Raw genomic sequence first — 13,741 nt, forward strand, 5'->3', positions numbered from 1 at the left:
ATGATCCTCCTGATCAGCTCGGACGGCGAGCGTTTTGAGCTATCGGAGGCGGCGGCGAGTCAGTCAAAGACGTTGTCCCATACAATCGAGGATGACTGCACCGATAATGGGGTTCCTGTTGGCAACTTTTTGTGACAAGTCGACAAGCACTATCGCAACACCTAAACGCCTTGCGGTGATATGGAGTCGCCAACCACCTCGATCTAGCCAAAGGGCCAAATCAAGATGGGTTTCGTAGAAAAACAGCTAAACCGGCTAACGGAGCCGATTTAGAGATCAAAATCAGCCTCAAGGCCGATTTAGATCGATATGAAGATAACTACCCGTCTCGTGGGCAAAACGGAAGGTTTTCAGGACAAACCTACAAAGAGGTGTCGCACTCTCGCAGCGGCGGCGGACGGTTTACGGCGCAAACCGACAAAGATGGACTAAAACTAGGGTAAAATAGAAAACATAGTAAAAGAACGATTCAAGTAAATTGTATTGGGGGGTTTTACAATGAACCGGCCTTGTCCCTTAAATAGGGGTTGGTCTTGCCCTCTACAGGCCCTTCTCCACGTCCAACTCGGGATAGAAACGAAAGGAAACACGAAACATGACTTCCCGAGCAAGGAAACCTGAGACCCGACGAAAACAGACTCGGACTCGGACCCTGCCGGTCTGACCGCCCACATACCTGTGGTCAGACCGGCCCTACTAGCCGGTCAACCGCCCATACACCTGTGGTCTGATCGGCCCTGTGAAGGAAACCCAGCACTATCCAAACCTTGGTAATTTTCCCTATTTCGTCCATAGGTGCCAAATTTGGGTGTAAACACATGCCCCCCCTGCCTTTTTGGTGAACATACGTGAACCTAAAAGCATAGAACATGTTATCTCAGGGCGATAATCCAATTACCGGCCATAGCCCGTAGGACTTCCTAAGCATCTTACCAAATGCTGGGGAAGTATTTCTTCAAGCTATCTCCCATTAATTGCTCTCTAAAAACACCGTCTTGAAGTGTCTTCATCTCCTTCAAAGTCTTCGAACGCTTGTCGATGACGTCTTCAAAATTGCTTCCCATCAAGGTCTTGTAATCTTCAACCGACAAGTCGTCTTGCTTGAAATACCGAAGAGAGCCAAGATTTACCTCAACTGGCAAAACAACAATTTCAACAATGTTTTATTACTCGACTCGGCTTATCCATTAGCCTGAGCATAGTAAAGAGAAGAACTCAACAACTTAATATCATAAGATTCGGCAAAACTTCTCATTTCCTTGGACATAAAGAAGCCCCTTTAACGTTTGAGGAATACCGAATCTATGAACAATATGCTTCAAAATAAAGTCAATTACCTCCATACAAGTAATATTCTCGAGCGGCACAGCTTCGGCCTACTTAGTGAAGTAATCCTTTACATCTAGCATGAACCGATGCCCCCTTTGATGACGAAGGATAAATTTGACCAATGAAATCCAAAGCCCAACCTCGGAACGACCATATTTTAATGATAGGATTCAACACAGCGGTAGGCACTAATTGAACATTGCCGATCCGTTAACAAGCTTCACTCCCTCTATAACATTTGAAACAATCATCAATTATTTTTGGCCAATGAAACCCCACTCTCCTAAGCAACCAATTTATCTTACGGGCCGATTGATGAATTTCACAAATCCCTTCATGTACTACTCTCCTAGCAACTTTAGATTGATCATTATCTAAGTAATACTCCATCTATTTTTCGGCGATATAATATTTGAGCGCTTGCCGCCGTATCTTCCGATCAACCTTAAGTGTAGGATATTTCAAATATCTAATCAAAGGAATTCTCCAAGCTATTTCTAACTCATGGGCACAAATGTCCGAATTCACAATTAATTCGGCCTTTTAATCAATTGTAACGTGCCCCCCAGCCTCCTATCTGGGATCGGTCAGACCGGCCACGTAATGTCGGTCAGACCACCCTGTCTGCCCGGTCAGACCGGCCATGCAGAGCCGGTCAGACCGCCGATACCACCGGTCAGACCGGCCGTGCAATGCCGGTCAGACCGCCCCTAGTCTATGACTTTGCCAATTTCGTCCAAACCTCTGAAATCAAGCATCGACCTTTAGTATATAATTTTTCTTCACATAATAGCCAGATGCTTGGTGTATCAAACTATTGGACCAAACTTTCTTCTCTCTAGACATATGAAAAACTATAACATCCAACTAACATGTCTAGATGAATACTAATTCAAATGGCTTTTGAAACAATAATCATCATGGCATCAAAACACTTAGCCAATTGAAGTATGATCAATAATGAATCACCAAAGTCATATGTGTCACATGCATAGATTCCAATAAACTACAAATGTAAGTAATCGGCTTGTGCATGTATGTAAAATATTAACAATGCCAATGTTTCTAAAGAAAACAACTCTAGAATAAATCATCACATTGACCATTGACATTAGCCGAATTACTAATAAGCAAAACTTTCATGGTGCAATAATTATAAAATCTATATCTTATATGGTGATGCATAAAAACACATACAATTTGGCTTTAAATAAATATCAAAGACTCATGAGCCAAATCATACTTCAAACAAATTATATGCCAACCTACCAATTCCACTACTTAGAACTGGCATTTGCAACATGTATGTATAATATCAGTTTGATAAGCAAACACATGTGCTAGATAGTAAGCAATGTTCTAACATGGCATAGGCATATAATATGATGATGAACACAATAAACCCATACCTTGCCTTAGCATCCAACAAACGACGGCTCAAAGATGTGATGTTGTATCCATCGCCGTTCATCTTCTCTTGGTTTCTTCACGAGCATATTAATGTCTTGCCCCCCAAGCAAAATCGGCTTTCTTGATTACACGATTTTGAAGGCAAGATGGATACCGCACTAACACCCATAGCATCATGTGAAGGAGACTTATCTTTAATGACTAATGATTCTTCTCTCATCAAATTGAATCCATCAGTACTCCGTGAAATCACCAATCTTTTAACTTTTACTTCTTTAGGTCTCCACGCTCGCTTAGGTGTCGTTCGAGGCTCTAAATTATTACATGTTTTGTTCTCTTCATCTTCGGCCTCCTTTTCTTTTTGACCTATGGCTCGAAGACGCTGTAGCCTCCTCTTTTGAGAGCGAGATAAGCCAGAAGGTATCCACTTCGGCTGTGATTGTTTTTCAGGAGCTAAGCAATGATTCTTCATATTTTTGGTCGAAGTGGAAGCTCCTGTGTTGCTCTCAATTTTCCTACTCTTCTCTAATGTCCCCCGGTCAAACTGGCCTCTGGGCCCGGTCAGACCGGCCACAAGCCATCGGTCAGACCGACCAGGAGAGTCGGTCAGACCGACCGTAGTTTGGCGGTCTGACCGGCTAGACGCCTCGGTCAGACCTCCGCTTTTGACAATCACGGTGTCGGCTTTGATCTCCTTTACTTGTATGGTTTCCACCACATCTCTAGTAGGTACATGAACATCTTGAGACCCCTCTTTGATAGCAACGACCTCCGGAGCTTTGGCCTCTTTCCTCACCCACACCTTCTTCACCTTTTTCACCTTTGATCTACCGGACCGATTCTTTTGTGGAAAACGGTCTTGTTTTGAGTTAGAATGACTTGGTACTGTCCTAGGTGATTGCTTCCATCCTTGATGACACGGCATAGGTGGTTGAGGCATCCATGGCATGTAATACATAAAAGGATAACCATATAATGACATTGGATATGGACACCATGGCATCACAACCGGAGGTTTGTATGGAGTTGGCGATGACTCCGATTGCTTTGGTGATTGACCAAATATCTTCCTACGAGATGACTTTGGTCTTTTCGAATCACTAGTTTGATTATCAAATCGTTGACCGGCTAATTCTTTCTTGTACTTAGCCATAAGCATCTCAAAAGTGAGCTTCGGCTTTTTGGTCTTTATAGAACTAGATAACTCATCCTTTGTAACCTTACGATCTTCGGCCTTTGCATTATTGATCCTAATTGTCTTGGGCCGAGGATCCCCAATAATAATATTTTTCCCTTTCTTTTTGTCAACATCAATAGGACTAATAGGGAGAGGATTACTAACAACTCCGGTCTTAGGCATAGATGTAACCAAAATAGTTTCACAAGTGACCGATGAATCATCAACCGGTCTTTTCTCCATTAAGCTTGCATCTTTAAAATAATCATGAAACTCATGCTCCATTTGTGACCATGTAGAAATTGAACTAGGAGCAAGCAAACTATACCATGTAGATGCAAAGTTTGACAAAGAAAGGGGAAACAACTTCAACTTAAGCAAATCATCGCTACCGGCCTTACCACATTGATCAATAAAGCAGCCGATATGCTCCATTGTAGTCATAGCATTCTCACCTGTGAATTTCGTGAAGTTGGGCACCTCAAATCCTTGCGGGTATGGGACCGAATCTACATGTTCAGGATACGGCCTTTGATATGTATGCATGGCTACTTTGGATTCTATTTCACTATTATCCCGCAAGACATTGTCATCATCTTTTCCAACATCCACATGACCGATTTGTGACTCGGTCTTAGGTGACAATGCTATTTCACTTTCGCTTATAATACAATCCGAATCGTCATTTAGTTCGGCTATATCTTCAATGGCATTATTCTCTAAGCTAGCAACACAATCCAAATCATCACTTGGTTCGGCTATTCCATCATTGTCTAAACTAGTAACACACTCCGAACCGTTGCTTGGTTCGGCCATAATGGTTGTTGCATCATTATCCAAGCTAGCAAGACAATCCGAACCAACATTTGGTTCGGCTATAATTGTTATGGCATCATTGCACAAATTATTAACACAATCTGAATCATCGCTTGGTTCGGCTATACATGATATTGTATTTTCATCTAAACTAGCTTGTAAGCTATTGTCATCCACTCGGCTTTCCTGAGCCAGAGCTTCATTCAACACATGATCAACATCAAGAAATATCTGGCCATTCAATCTCTCTTTTATAGAATCAAGCAATCCATCATATGCAATGTTGGCCAAATCTTTGTCAGTTATTTTCAAACTAAAACATCAGTTTTTAACATCCCTAAACCTTTCAATATAATCAGCAACAGATTCATTGTATTTATGCCTAACCGATGTTAAATCAGACAACTTAAGCTCAGTTTCATTAGTGTGAAAATAATCATGAAATTTTTGTTCTAATTGAGCCCAAGTACCAATAGAATTTGCCGGTAAAGAAGTAAACCATATCAAAGCAGTACCGGACAAAGATAAAGAAAACAAACGCAACTTACATGTATTCATACTACTAGCCCTACCACATTGCGCTAAGAATTGATCTACATGCTCGTACGTAGTCCTACTATCCTCACCACTAAACTTGGTAAATTCAGGAATTTTATAATCAGGAGGATATGGGAGAGCGTCATAAAAATCAGGATACGGTTTTTGGTTCTCCCTAGCACGATCCTTCGCTTCAACCCCAAATGTAGCCCTGAAAATGGCACTAATCAACTCCTCCATATTTTAGGCCTATGTGGATCTGGTGGTGTATTTGGTAGCCTATGGGGTGGTTGTTGCGGCGCAATATGATTATATTGGCCATAACTAGTGTCATGAGAATATCCTCTATTAGGATCATTGTAAGCATTAGGGATATGTGGAGTAGCATGACTAACAGTATTAACAGGTGATGAATAATAATTAAAATCAGTACTGCTAGTCGTGATATGAAAACCTGGAGAAATTCCCGGGGAACCGGTCTGACCGGTTATAGATAGCCTAGTCTGACCGTCCAAGCATCCGGTCAGACCGGCCCATGGCCCGGTCTGACCGGTGGTCAGGGATGCAGTTAGACCGGCCACAGGAGGCGCGATCTGGCCAGGATAGAGCACGGTCTGACCGGCTATGGTAGGTACGGTCTGACCAGCGTAGTACACGGTCTGACCGGCCATGGTGGGCATGGTCTGACCGGCAAAGGATGCGGTTAGACCGGTGTCATGACCGGTCATACCGTCAGCTCGGTTTTGCATATAGTCGATTCCTGTGTAATCGGCTGTATAATCACCCATTGACCCCCATAGTATTATAAGCATATTGTAAAGGAGCAAAACTAGAAGTAGCATATGCATCTACACAATGATTATTAGTAAAGGACGGGTTGGGCGAATCGGATGTTACCTTTGATGAAACTATGACTTGAGGTAGCAGGATGACGTCTTGATCGGTCCTAATGTATTGTGTAATAATATTGTTGAACCCGTTCCGGCTCGTTATAGTTGATGAAGAAATTCCTTGATTAAATCCGGCCATATAGCTCATAACCGAAATCGTTGACCGAATAGATTAATATACGGTCTTGGATATACTACCTATTACTGTGCGTGTACAGTAGTTGATCGGCTCGGTTTGATGGCAAAAAGCCGATACTGCTGCTGCTTGATTCTCACTTGATCCTTTGCAGAATATCTGATACAAATCCAAATACAAATCGGCTGTGTTTTGATGTATAAAATACTGTATCAAAATATTGCTATAAAGTAACCGATCTATAGAACAGAGATCAGCTATTTTTTTTAATACGTGTACAGTACTAACTAAACCAATCAAAACCGATTGAATTTTCTTCTCTAGACGTGTGCAGCAAATCGGCTTTTACCGAAGCAATCCGATTGCTGTTGCCGTCGATCGCAAACACCGCCGAATCCAGATAATTCGGCGAGAAGACGAAATCGATGACGACACCCAAACGCGCTCCAGCAAGATCACAACGCGAACAGTAAATCAAGATATTCGGCTATAATAAAGCCGAATAGATCGATTCCCCAGTGAAGTCGCCAAAAATCGTGTTGGCAACTTTTTGTGACAAGTCGATAAGCATCACAACACCTGAACGCCTTGCGGTGATGGAGTCGTCAACCACCTCGATCTAGCCAAAGGGCCAAATTAAGATTGGTTTAGTAGAAAAACAGCTAAACCGGCTAACGGAGCCGATTTAGAGATCAAAATCAGCCTCTAGGCCGATTTAGATCGATATGAAGATAACTACCCGTCTCGTGGGCAAAACGGAAGGTTTTCAGGACAAACCTACAAAGAGGTGTCGCACTCTCGCAGCGGCGGCGGACGGTTTACGGCGCAAACCGACAAAGATGGACTAAAATTAGGGTAAAATAGAAAACATAGTAAAAGAACGATTCAAGTAAATTGTATTGGGGGTTTTACAATGAACCGGCCTTGTCCCTTAAATAGGGGTTGGTCTTGCCCTCTACAGGCCCTTCTCCACGTCCAACTCGTGATAGAAACTAAAGGAAACATGAAACATGCCTTCCCGAGCAAGGAAACCCGAGACCCGACGAAAACAGACTCGGACTCAGACCCTGCCGGTCTGACCGCCCACATACCTGCGGTCAGACCGACCTTACTAGCCGGTCAACCGCCCACACACCTGTGGTCTGACCGGCCCTGTGAAGGAAACCCAACACTTTCTAAACTTTGGCAATTTTTCCCTATTTTGTCTATAGGTGTCAAATTTGGGTGTAAACAGTTCTCCTCCCCAACGTCACCGCCATCGTTCTCGCCAAGGTGGTCGAGTACTTCAACAAACACGCCGCCGTAAACCCCAAGGCCTCCGCCACCGACAGCTCCACGAAGACCTCTGCCCCTAAGGCTAGCAAGGAGGAGCTCAAGAGCTTCGATGCCAAGTTCGTCAACGTCGATAAGACGATGCTGGTTGGCTTGATTTTGGCTGCAAACTACTTGAATGTGAAGGACCTACTAGATCTGACCTGCCAGCATGCCGTGGACTTGATCAAAGACATGACGCTGGAGCAGGTCAGGGAGGTGTTCAACATCGTCAACGACTTCACGCTATAGGAGGAGGCGGAGGTCCGTAAGGAGAATGCTTGGGCCTTTGACGATTAGATCATCGTAGTTGGATGATTTAAGGCACTTGTTACACATATTACTTGAGACTTACTTAGCATGGGTATGATTTAGTATCCACGTTGATTATTCTCTGTATTATCTTCTTGGTAACCGTTTGGACTCCTAATTTAGTTTTTTACTTTGTAAGTATCCGTTTAGTCGAAACTATAAACTTGCATGCTCTTCTTGGCTTTGATTGGAGCCTTTGATATATCTTAAAAGAAATAAGAAAAAAACTGACAACTGAAAGTCCAATCTAATATTCTATTCTTAAATCCTCGCAAAGAAATATTCTAATCTTGAAGACAGTATGACTTTTTCTAAATAAAAACAGTACAATTTTAATGGCCCACCAATCTAATCTAACAAAGTACCTCTAACTGGCTAGCCTAGAGAGCAGCCCAAAGAATACAACACAGATTTCTGGCTTTACCCCAGCCTGAGCCTCAAGTTCTTCCGGTACATCACTCAGAGACCATGGTGCTTTGGCAAATGCCCGACACTACTACGAAATCCATTTTTCGTGACGGCCATTTTGGGTTTTCGCTGGCGGAATTTGAAACCGCCACAAAGGGCCAGTGAAAATCAAGATCTTCGCTAACGGTTATCGACCGCTAGCGATAATTTATTTTTGCTGGCGGCCGTCTTAAGTTAGATGCCAGCAAAAATCCATTTTCGTTGGCGGTTAGCTTAGGACGGCCGCCAGCGAAAAAACATTTTCGTTGGCGGGATACACTGTGCCAGCCTCTAGTGAAAATGCTGGCCAAGTTTTAAAAAAACGACGGACAGAGCGACACCGCTCCGTCCTCCTTCGTCAACGCTTGACCATTCAAAAATTTCACAGAAATTTACCCAAGCATTCAAATATCCACATAAATTTACATCAACAATTTACAGTAAAAAAATTTCACCCAAGCATTCAAGCATCACAACAATCAACAAAAATTTGAAGTCATCGCGGCGCTGCCCCCGTCAGCAGCGGTGGTGGATCCGGCCACCGGCCACCCCCGTTGTCGTGGCGGCCGGATCCGGCCGGCCCCGAGCTCACGGCGGTAGAGGCGACGACAGCCCATGGCAGTGGTGGCGATGGCAGCTGGCGGCAGTGGAGGAGGGAGAGGGAGAAGAGAGCCCACCACTGGAGCAGTCGCGCGACCGCCTCCACGACGAGCTCACTAGCCACTGGCCACATCCCCTCCAGCCATATCTGGGAAGCCGACACCGCTACCCCTTCCGCTGCTGTCACTGGCAGGAGGTGAGGCCGCGAGGACCTCTTCTGCTGTTGTCGCCGCGCCATCCATCCCGTTGGCTGCTACCGCCGCCACCCCCGTCGAACACCGCCGCCACTTACCGTTGCCGGATCTCTCGCCGAAGCCAACGACCGCCACCGCCACCCCCCTCCCCAGATCTGGCGGTCCCGAGCACCACCGACGTCAGATTTGGAGGTCTTGAGTCCCACCGTAGAGAGCCCGGGGTCGCCAGATCCGGCGCTGGCCCGGGCCTCGCCGTTGACCGATGCAGCGGCGGACCTCGATGACGGGGGCTTCGTCGTGGAGGGAGGCGATGACGATGGCGCCAGTTAAGGGCCGGAGAGAAAAGCACAGGGGAGAAGAATAAGAAGAAAGGCGCAGGGGAGAAGAGAGAGGGTGCTGGGGTTGGTGGGACTTGGGAGGGGTGGCTCCTTTTAATATGACACGCGGGGTTTCGTGCGTTGTAGCTGCTGCTAGCCCGCCAGCGAAAATCAACTTTCGACTCGCGGTTGTTTAAGAGGTACGCCAGCAAAAATATGGTTATTTTTACAAGCAGATTTCTTAAGAAACCGCTTGCAAAAATAATCAATTTTCGCTGGTGGCCCATCTAAGGAATCGCCAGTGAAAATCGTAGGCTAACGCCATGAAAAATCGTTTTTCTAGTAGTGTAAAAGCTTTATGATTCAGCCATCGCCTGTTTGAATCCGCAGGAGAAAGAAGTATGGAGAAATTAGTTCAACCTGGAGATGAAGGTGAGAGATCACATCGCTCAATGACTGGCTTGTTTCCTAAAATCCTATGCTAATGAATGTAGACCCGCTGGGTGCAGATCGCCTGGAGTTGGTGCCAAATCCACCGGGTGGATTTCAACAAATCTGAACCATTAGTTACTTTCTAGGAGCTAGCTAGATGTAGCCACGTCACCTTCTTTTTGCCAAATCTCATGCATGAGAGCTGAAGCATGCCAAGAATTTTCTACCAATCTCTTGATATGACATTAAGACATTGTATACTACAAATTTTCCTTCACGCGGTTCAGAATGATTCATCATGGTGTTTTGATTTGCTATCTCCGTGCCGATGAGCTATATATTTAGAGTTAAATAGCATAATGAATGTATCATACATGTTCCATGTTTTCAATCAACCTGTGGTAATATTACAGTCTCCATTTCCTAGGAAACATGTATCTAAACTCATATTATTTGATCTGCTCCTGACGTTTGTTATATTCTAGAAAAAAAAGTAAATAATTGGAATGTGGTGTGCACTCGTATAGATGGGGAGAAGTAAGTAACTTGCTTAATCTGATCCGTTGAAATCAATCAATGGCTTGGATCACCTGAAATCCACCCGTTGGATTTGGCACTAACTCTAGGGGATCTGCACCCCTGATAGCCTGGCATTTCGTTGACAATGTAAACCAGTTGGGGACATCAGACTGCGAATGCAATGCATATGCTGTGTAAGGTGTAACGGTTGGAATTAATAGATGGGCCTTAGCCCATTCGAAGATTAATTCTTCGTAAAATCACAAAAACACACCTCACGGGATGGTATGTATGGGGAGTTTAGTACTACCTTACTTATTCTAGGAGAGGGGACCTCCTTATAAAGGGGATGCTCTCCCAACCACTTGAAGCATGTGAGGTGGAGAGAAGAGGGGGAACACGCGCACTCACTTGCCTGGCATGGCATGGGGGCACGCGTGCACAATGTACACGTCGAATGGTCCGCTAATATTGGTTCCTCACCCTTGCACACATGCAGCCTCCTTTTGCAGTTTAGTTTTCCTGTGGGAAATTTGGATTTGTTTTGTTTTGGAATGGTCCGCCAAAATTGGTTTAGTTTTGCTATAGGAAATTCGGATTTGTTTGTTTTGGAATGGTCCGCCAAAATTGGTTCCTTAGTTTAGTTTTGCTGTGGAAATTTGGATTTGTTTGTTTTGGAATGGTCCGCCAAAATTGGTTTTGTTTTGCTGTGTGAAATTTGGATTTGTTTGTTTTGGAATGGTCTGCCAAAATTGGTTCCTCACCCTTGTGCAGATGCAGCCTCCTTTTACAATTTTGTTTTGCTGTGGGAAATTCGGATTTGATTGTTTTGAAAACACTCCAAAAAAATCCGGTGCGTGAAGCGGCGTGGAGTCCGGATAAGTTTCACGTGAGTTATCCGGTTCGGTTACGCGGAGAAGAGATCGTGCAAGCATCCTGATTAAGCGTTCTGATATCTATATATAAGTTGAGCCGCCGCCTCCACGCAACACACGAAATCAATCTAGGGTTTGCCTCCTCCTCTGTATTGCGCCGTTGCTCGTAGTGTACTCCATCCCGCTCGTCGATGTGCACCGGCAATCGGGAGAGCAGGTCTCTAAAACCTCTGCTTTCGACGTCCTGCACCGGGAGAAGGTGGCAATAAGGTTTTTGGGAAGCGCTTCGCGCGACTGCTCCCTGTTCGAACACAACGGCTCGTCTTCATGTTCGTTCGCGTACTGTGCGCCGTCATCAACGTCCGCAACTGCGAGTAATTCCTGCTGAGTAACTGGTCTTCCGGTACCCTCGGTACGTGTTTAACATGTTGCGTATATTCAATTTGTTCATACTTTACTGTCTAAATTACATGTGTAGATCTAATGATGCGTTCATGCTAGTTTACATTTACAATGTCATGATTTATTTATAGAATAAATTAAATTATTATGTGCTTATAAATTCAACAGTAACACCATGCCATTTTCGATTGGGTTTTTTTTTTGCTGGTCGATGAGCAAGTAAAGCCGATGGAACAAAAAATATTCATGGCTTGTCTTCTTCAGTTTTGGTGGCTCTGGGCCCCTGTGGCCCTGAAAATCGTGAGATCCAGCCTTGTGCTGATGACACCTATTTATTTTTAATAAAAAAATGATTTATGTCTCCGGCCTCTGCCACAACAGATACGTAGTCTACCTCAAAAAGAAAAACAGATACGTAGTCAATGAGTTTTACAGTTGAAAATGAACATAATTGAGTTGACGGGGGGCAAATCCTCGATTCCTTTAACAAGATGGCCACCTAAACTAAAAGATAAAATAAATAAAATAGATTATTCTGCTTGTTTTCTTGTGTTGGCCTCATGGTGTACTATTATATTGGTGTGATCCACACCACTTAAACAATGGCATCTCGCTCAGATTCACAATCCAGAGATAACGAACCAAAATAAAACAGATGAAATTTGAAAATATTTATCGAAATTTTAAAATTATTTTTGATTTTTTTAACATGGCCAAGAAACCAAACAGTGGTTTTGTGTTATTGGGGTTGTGAACCCTGATCTCGCCTAACTATATTGCACGTGCCAGTATATTATTGTTGCCCGAGAATGAGACAGTGCCCGGGTTGCACAGGATCGGTCCATGATGGGCGGTGGCTGTTGTGAATTACTCTCTCCTATACAAAATATTTGTGATTTAACATAAGATTTTGTTAAAATTTTAAAATTCTGATAACCAATTTTTAAACTGAGTATTTAAAAAATTGTTGCTTTCAGAATTTTAAATCTCGTCCAAAGCGTACTGGAGGGAGTAATTGTTGTAATTAAGGAGCTGTTGTGAATTGATGTAATGAACAATTGACTGCACGGAGTACCGGAGTACGTACCTACTCCACCGATAGGAACACTGAGAGGAACTCCCGTGTTAACCACTCCGATCCATTTATCTTACCAACCTATCACTCATAGCTATAACACGATTTTTTTTCTAATAATTGTTGTATCTCACACCTTATATTAAATTGCTTACCGTCTCTGTCTCGACTCTGGACCATCAGAGCGTTATAAATATAAGGTAACTTGCTCGATGGGAAAAGTGTTATCCAGCATGTGTCCAAGCACGTGTCCAATAATTTGATCGATACATCATGTACCTTTTTCATCAATTGTGGAAAACCTTAGGATGAGAAGTAATAGGATTATTTCTCATAATTAGCACAACAATTTTTAAAAACAGGAATTTATCGAAGTTTTTATTTCCTCTTGTTGAATAATGCCAAATGTGCCAAAAAAAATCCAAAAATCCAAAAGTAAAAGAGGAAATGAATTAGTTAAATTCAAGGATTTACCGGCCCAGTATTCGAAGATACTCATAGGGGTAGAGTAGGGTTTACGTGCATATATTAATAGAGGTGAGTGTGCGTGTGTTGTGAGTATCTGCGTTGTACTGTGTAATTCTAATAAGAGAGAAAAGGGACCAGCTGATTTCGTTGCCCAAACAAATCCCATTCAATCGTTTATTCATGGAATGGGTGCTACTTAATCACTTGCATGCTTTCCTTTCGGCAATTGTAGATTTTTAATGTATACTAAATCAAATCTTACTTTTAAAACCTAATGTAAATTAGAAACTCATAGTTCTATAAAAAATCTTCAACTAAAATGTACTCCCTCCATCCCAAAAAATATCAATTTTAGATGATCAATAAATCTAGAGCCTACCAGCAAAGTATCCCAGCAGAGGTTGCAACATTTTTTTTTCCTCAGCACCGGTGGCTAGATCCATCTTCTTCCTTTGCTCTGGTGAATAGATCTAGCTAGTTGCTCCTTCTACTCT

General features: G+C 43.3%; 1 protein-coding gene across 1 annotated transcript; it reads left to right on the top strand.

Annotated features, from left to right (window-relative positions):
* On the top strand, positions 1-7,858 carry LOC107282017 (SKP1-like protein 5). Its single transcript, XM_015794122.3, has 2 exons — positions 1-121; positions 7,530-7,858. Exons 1-2 carry the CDS (start codon positions 1-3, stop codon positions 7,856-7,858), a joined length of 450 nt encoding a protein of 149 aa, XP_015649608.3.
* Positions 7,859-13,741: the final 5,883 nt, after the last annotated feature.

The sequence above is a fragment of the Oryza sativa genome, chromosome 8 (assembly GCF_034140825.1).
Source record: "Oryza sativa Japonica Group chromosome 8, ASM3414082v1".
In the NCBI taxonomy this organism is placed as follows: domain Eukaryota; kingdom Viridiplantae; phylum Streptophyta; class Magnoliopsida; order Poales; family Poaceae; genus Oryza; species Oryza sativa.